Source organism: Silurus aristotelis (genome assembly GCF_946808225.1).
Source record: "Silurus aristotelis genome assembly, chromosome: 29".
Classification (NCBI taxonomy): Eukaryota; Metazoa; Chordata; class Actinopteri; order Siluriformes; family Siluridae; genus Silurus; species Silurus aristotelis.
In genome coordinates, this window is record NC_139602.1 from 11,711,157 (window position 1) to 11,718,656 (window position 7,500).

Sequence of the window (7,500 nt, forward strand, 5' to 3'; positions counted from 1 at the left end):
GAGGCCTGGAGCCCATGCCTAACATCTCCACACAGTCGAACATCACAGAATTATCACTGGCCAAACGTCACTATAGCCTCCAAAAATCTGGTTCCTAAGAGGAAACCAGCTCATGAGAAACAGGATAAGCTGGTAGAACGTTTGAAAAGTCTTCTAGAGTTCTTTGTTAGAAGAAAAGAATTAGCTGTCCATCAAAAGTGAGACAAAAAAAATCCAATAACTTCAGTTTCTTGTCCAACAAGACAGAAAGTCGTCTCCTTTTTCTCCTTCTTCTTGATGTACACTTCAGGACCAGCTAAAAAATATTGAAAACTGAAACATCTACAGAAGATGTCTTCTTCCACAGACGTAAAGTATTTGCACCCTCGACACACTCTAAGGGAAGCTCTGAAGTCCAATTAGTTTTGTTGTGTTTAATACACAAGACCACAAGTTCAAGGTAAAGCATCTACACAGCTTGAGGCTCCATCTCAGCGTTCTTCTGCAAAGTAACATTCAGTCCAATCAGATCAGATTATCAAACTGTGATGAAAACGACAGTTCAGGACGATAAAAATTCAAGTCAAAAGCATCAGTGGTAAAAAAATTAATTCGATCAGATCCTCGTTTCTCAAGAGATGAATCGTCTCCTGAGTTTTTCATGAGATGATTTTTTTTTTTCCCAAAAACAAGACATTCAGGAGAATTATTTCTTCTTCTGGGGTATGAGCAGCCGTTTGAGGAAAAAATGTCCACTGAACTTTGAGGTTCTTTAAAAGCTTCTGCCAAAGTTCAAACTTGTTTTAGAGTCAGTGCTGTCATTCATACAAAACAAGACATCAAACGTCTTCTAAACTTCAGCCTTCTCCTCCTCCTCTTCTCTCTCTCTCTCTCTCTCTCTCTCTCTCTCTCTCTCTCTCTCACTTTGACACAGTAACAACTATAAAATGAAAACAAAACCTAAAGATCGAGTTACTGCTCCCAAAATCCCACTCTCAGAGAGAGCGCGAGAGAGAGGGAGAGAGAGAGAGGGAGAGGGAGGGAGAAGGAGAAGGAGAGGATGAGGAAGAGAGGAGAAGAGAAAGGAAGAGAGAGGAAGAGAGGGAGAGCTCTGCTGTCACTTCTTCAGGATTTGGACCTTCAGCCAGCTCTGCAGCTCTTTGACACACTGACCATCGTTTCTGTTTCTCCTTCTCTTTTGTACTTCTCTTCCACAGGAACTGGATTTGCACGACTCCCAAAAAAAAGACTCAGAGCAGCTATAAAACTTTACAGCAGCCTCTGAGTCCGAGGAGAGGTACTGGACAAGAGACAAGACGTCTGACTCCACCCATGAGAGAGAGAGAGAGAGAGAGAGAGAGAGAGAGAGAGAGAGAGAGAGAGAGAGAGAGAGAGAGGAAGAGGAGGGGTGGGAACTCGTCTGGTTCGACAAAAACTTTCTCGTTTTCCAAGGTTTGAAAAATGTAAACATACAATCTCTCTTTCTCTTTCTCTCTCTCTCTCTCTCTCTCTCTCTCTCTCTCTCTCTCTCTCTCTGTGTCTTTTTTAAGGTCTGTCTTTCTGTCTCACTCCACTGTTTTACTTTCTCTCTCTCTCTCTCTCTCTCTCTCTCTCTCTCTCTCTCTCTCTCTCTCTGTCTCTTTCAATTCTAATACTTCCTCTGTCTGTATCTTTCTTTCCTCTGTCTCTCTCTCCATCCACATTCTTTCTTTCTCTCTCTCAGAAACTTAGAATTCCATCATAAATACTTACTGAAAGTTTATTTTATTAGATTTTAATTAAAAAATATTTTTAATGAATAAATGAATGAATGAATAATAAAATAAATAAACAAACAAACAAACAAACAAACAAACAAATAAATAAATAAATAAATAAAAAAATAAATAAATTAATAAATAAATTAATAAATTAATAAATAAATAAATAACCTGAATCATTCCATTGCAGGAAATGAAAGAGAGGATGTGGGGATTATTATTAGTAGAATATTAGTATGACTAGTTTGTTTGTTTGTTTGTTTGTTTGTTTGTTTGTTTTATAAAACTGTTAAATATCCTAGAAGTGATGACAAAAAAAACACCTTTACTTTACTCTGATTGCTCATTTCATTCTCTCCAATTTCTTTTATACCTTTCATGGACTTTTGTGGGCGTCGCTATATGCAAATCAACTGTTTCTTTTTTCTTTATGTTCGTAAAATCCGGAGGAAAAGTTTTATTTATACACAAACCTCAAATATACGATTCATGAACAGAGCTGAAAAAATATATAACTAACAAAACATTTCTGTATTTATTTACATAAGTTACTGTTTTGCCAAATTAAACATGCAATAAAAATTATATTATTAAATGTATTAATTCATTATAAATAAATAATAAAATAAAATATAATTACATTAATAAATATTTCAAATGGTTCAAGGAAATAATATTCAAACTAAGTAAAAACCACATGATTAATAAAAGTGGTAACTGTTAGATTAATTGTTGAACTATTTCAATTGTCATTAAATAAAATAAATAGAAATGAAACAAACTTAATTTGTACAAAAAGCGTTTTGGGGAGTGTCTAAAAAAATATATGGAGTCTTGCGCCCTCTGCAGGTGAGACACAGAATGACAAAAAGCAAGTGAAAACACACAAAAACACACACAAAAAAAACACACACATGGGGGGGATTTGATATCACACACAGCTCGAAACCGGTGTATGTGTGTGTGTGTGTGTGTGTGTGTGTGTGTGTGTGTGTGTGTGTGTGTGTGTGTGTGTGTACTGGGATGAGATGAGATGATGATCAGTCCATAACTATTGCAAATCTGTAACTTCTCCACTTTTCTTCTTTTCCCCCTCCTTCCCTCTTTATTTCAGAATATTGAACTCTGGAAAGCTGCCCCTCAGGGGCTTTAAAACACACACACACACACACACACACACACACACACACACACACACACACACACGACTATGTACTGGAGTTTTGACTTTCATAATTTTGGGCAAAGAAAAAAAAAAGAAAAGGAAAGAGAAAGAATGAAAATGAAAAGCAGGAGGCTCCGGGCTCCGTCCCAAACGCTGTTGTGGTGCAGTCAGAAGTCACGGTCACTTCAGACAGACTCATTAGCATCAGCATTCACATTAGCTTCAATGCTTTTGTCTGTAACACAAAGTGTGCATGAATTCAACCGATAAAAAAACAGAACCAGGGCCTACAGTATGCTGAGGTTCTTTCTGCCAGAGAACCTTTTTCCTGTAGAGTTCCACATGAAACCTTCAACATGCAGAAGAACCAAGAAAAGAGAAGAAAAAGGTGAAAAAGATCAAAAGATAAAAATGAACAAAAGCAAAGAACAAATGAAAGAGAAAAAAAAAAGAAAAACATTGGGGTGAATGAAAAGAAGAAGGCAGAAGAAGAAAAAGCATCAGGGGAAAGTGAGAGAGAGAGAGAGAGGGGGGGGGAGTGAAAAAAAGGAGTGAAAAAAGGAGTGAAAAAGTAGAGAACGTGTAACTATAAAACCTGAGACAGAACCTGTAAAATAGTCCTTTAAGACTGTGAGAAGAACTTCAGAGGGGCAGAAAGAAAAATAGAAAAAGTGATAGAGAGGGGGGGAGAGAGAGAGAGAGAGAGAGAGAGAGAGAGAGAGAGAGAGAGAGAGAGAGAGAGAGAGAGAAGGAAAGAAAGACAAAAGGTATGTTGGAGGGGAAAAAACTGAAAGAGGAATCCAAAGAAAGAAAGTGAGAAAAAGAACGAGCCATTCCTTTTCCTGTCTGCCTTCTCCCTCCATTTACTCTGTTCCTGTGTGTGTGTGTGTGTGTGTGTGTGTGTGTGTGTGTGTGTGTGTGTGTGTGTGTGTGTGTGTGTGTGTGTGTGTGTGTGTGTGTAATTGCCTCAAGGTGTGGAGAGAGTTGAGCTGGCTGAAACTGTGCAGTTCTGCTCCCTGCAGTGTGTCACAGTGAGTGAGTGTGTGTGTGTGTGTGTGTGTGTGTGTGTGTGTGTGTGTGTGTGTGTGTGTGTGTGTGTGTGTGTGTGTGTGTGTGTGTGTGTGTGTGTGAGTAAGGAGGGGAAAAAAAGTCTTGTTGAAAGACAGGTGAAAATGTTGAGGTGAGGAGAGAGAGAGAGAGTGTGTGTTTGTGTGTGTGTGTGTGTGTGTGTGTGTGTGTGTGTGTGTGTGTGTGTGTGTGTGTGTGTGTGTGTGTGTGTGTGTGTGTGTGTGTGTGAGGTGAATCTGAGGCGACTGCATGGGAAAAGAGAACAAAAGAAACAGAATTTTATTTTTCTATCAAGATTCACATCTACACCAACATCTACATCTACACCAACATCTACATTTACACCAACATCTACATCTACATCCACACCAACATCTACATCTACATCTACACCAACATCTACATCTACACCAACACCAACATCTACATCAACATCAACACCAACATCTACATCTACAACTACACCAAAATCTACATCTACACCAACATCTACATCTACATCTACAGTAACATCTACATCAACACCAACATCTACATCTACATCTACACCAACATCTACATCTACATCTACAGTAACATCTACATCAACACCAACATCTACATCTACATCTACACCAACATCTACCTACATCTACACCAACATCTACATCAACACCAACATCTACATCTACATCTACATCTACACCAACATCTACATCTACATCTACATCTACATCTACACTAACATCTACATCAACACCAACATCTACATCTACATCTACACCAACATCTACATCTACAACTACACTAACATCTACATCAACACCAACATCTACATCTACATCTACACCAACATCTACATCAACACCAACACCAACATCTACATCTACATCTACATCTACACTAACATCTACATCTACATCTACACCAACATCTACATCAACACCAACATCTACATCTACATCTACATCTACACCAACATCTACATCTACATCTACATCTACATCTACACTAACATCTACATCAACACCAACATCTACATCTAAATCTACACCAACATCTACATCTACATCTACATCTACACTAACATCTACATCAACACCAACATCTACATCAACACCAACACCAACATCTACATCTACATCTACACTAACATCTACATCTACACCAACATCTACATCAACACCAACATCTACATCTACATCTACATCTACACTAACATCTACATCAACACCAACATCTACATCTACATCTACACCAACATCTACATCTACATCTACACTAACATCTACATCTACACCAACATCTACATCAACACCAACATCTACATCTACATCTACATCTACACCAACATCTACATCCACACCAACATCTACATCTACACCAACATCTACATCTACACTAACATCTACATCTACATCTACACCAACATCTACATCAACACCAACATCTACATCTACATCTACACCAACATCTACATCTACATCCACACCAACATCTACATCTACATCTACACCAACATCTACATCTACATCCACACCAACATCTACATCAACAACAACATCTACATCTACATCCACACCAACATCTACATCTACATCAACACCAACATCTACATCTACATCTACACCAACATCTACATCTACACTAACATCTACATCAACATCAACATCTACATCAACACCAACATCTACATCTACATCTACACCAACATCTACATCAACACCAACATCTACATCTACATCTACACCAACATCTACATCTACATTTACATCTACACCAACATCTACATCAACACCAACATCTACATCTACATCTACACCAACATCTACATCTACATTTACATCTACATCTACACCAACATCTACATCTACATCAACACCAACATCTACATCAACACCAACATCTACATCTACATCTACACTAACATTTACATCTACATCTACATCAACACCAACATCTACATCAACACCAACATCTTCATCTACATCAACATCTACATCTACATCTATATCTACACTAACATCTACATCTACATCAACACCAACATCTACATCTACATCTACATAAACACCAACATCTACATCTACATCAACACCAACATCTACATCTACATCTACATCTACACCAACATCTACATCTACACCAACATCTACATCAACATCTACACCAACATCTACATCAACAGCAACATCTACATCTACATCTACATCTACACCAACATCTACATCTACATCTACACCAACATCTACATCTACATCTACATCTACACCAACATCTACATCAACAGCAACATCTACATCTACATCTACACCAACATCTACATCTACATCTACACCAACATCTACATCTACATCCACACCAACATCTACATCTACATCTACACCAACATCTACATCTACACCAACACCAACATCTACATCAACATCAACACCAACATCTACATCTACAACTACACCAAAATCTACATCTACACCAACATCTACATCTACATCTACATCCACACCAACATCTACATCTACACCAACATCTACATCTACATCTACATCTACACCAACATCTACATCTACATCCACACCAACATCTACATCTACATCTACACCAACATCTACATCTACATCCACACCAACATCTACATCTACATCAACACCAACATCTACATCTACATCCACACCAACATCTACATCTACATCCACACCAACATCTACATCTACATCTACACCAACATCTACATCTACACTAACATCTAGATCAACATCAACATCTACATCAACACCAACATCTACATCTACATCTACATCTACACCAACATCTACATCAACACCAACATCTACATCTACATCTACACCAACATCTACATCTACATCTACATCTACACCAACATCTACATCTACACTAACATCTACATCAACATCAACATCTACATCAACACCAACATCTACATCTACATCTACATCTACACCAACATCTACATCAACACCAACATCTACATCTACATCTACACCAACATCTACATCTACATTTACATCTACACCAACATCTACATCAACACCAACATCTACATCTACATCTACACCAACATCTACATCTACATTTACATCTACATCTACACCAACATCTACATCTACATCAACACCAACATCTACATCAACACCAACATCTACATCTACACTAACATCTACATCTACATCTACACCAACATCTACATCTACATCTACACTAACATTTACATCTACATCTACATCAACACCAACATCTACATCAACACCAACATCTTCATCTACATCTACATCAACATCTACATCTACATCTATATCTACACTAACATCTACATCTACATCAACACCAACATCTACATCTACATCTACATAAACACCAACATCTACATCTACATCAACACCAACATCTACATCTACATCTACATCTACACCAACATCTACATCTACACCAACATCTACATCAACATCTACACCAACATCTACATCAACAGCAACATCTACATCTACATCTACATCTACACCAACATCTACATCTACATCTACACCAACA

The 7,500-nt window shown here is 37.8% G+C and overlaps 1 protein-coding gene across 3 annotated transcripts in view; it reads right to left on the reverse strand.

The window, feature by feature from the left end:
- Window positions 1–7,500, reverse strand: part of rargb (retinoic acid receptor, gamma b) — a 37,831-nt gene that overhangs the window by 18,655 nt on the left and 11,676 nt on the right. For 2 of the 3 annotated variants that reach the window (XR_014532499.1, XM_083535544.1), the window contains exon 1: window positions 1–1,280. This exon is cut by the window's left edge and continues 99 nt beyond it. The exons of the other annotated variant lie outside the window; for it this stretch is intronic. Coding sequence is in view for 1 of the 2 variants with exons in the window: in XM_083535544.1 (XP_083391670.1) it covers window positions 1–43 (43 nt within the window). In the remaining variant the exon portion in view is untranslated. Of the gene's footprint in view, window positions 1,281–7,500 lie in introns of those variants that run through there. 3 annotated transcript variants of the gene reach the window in all.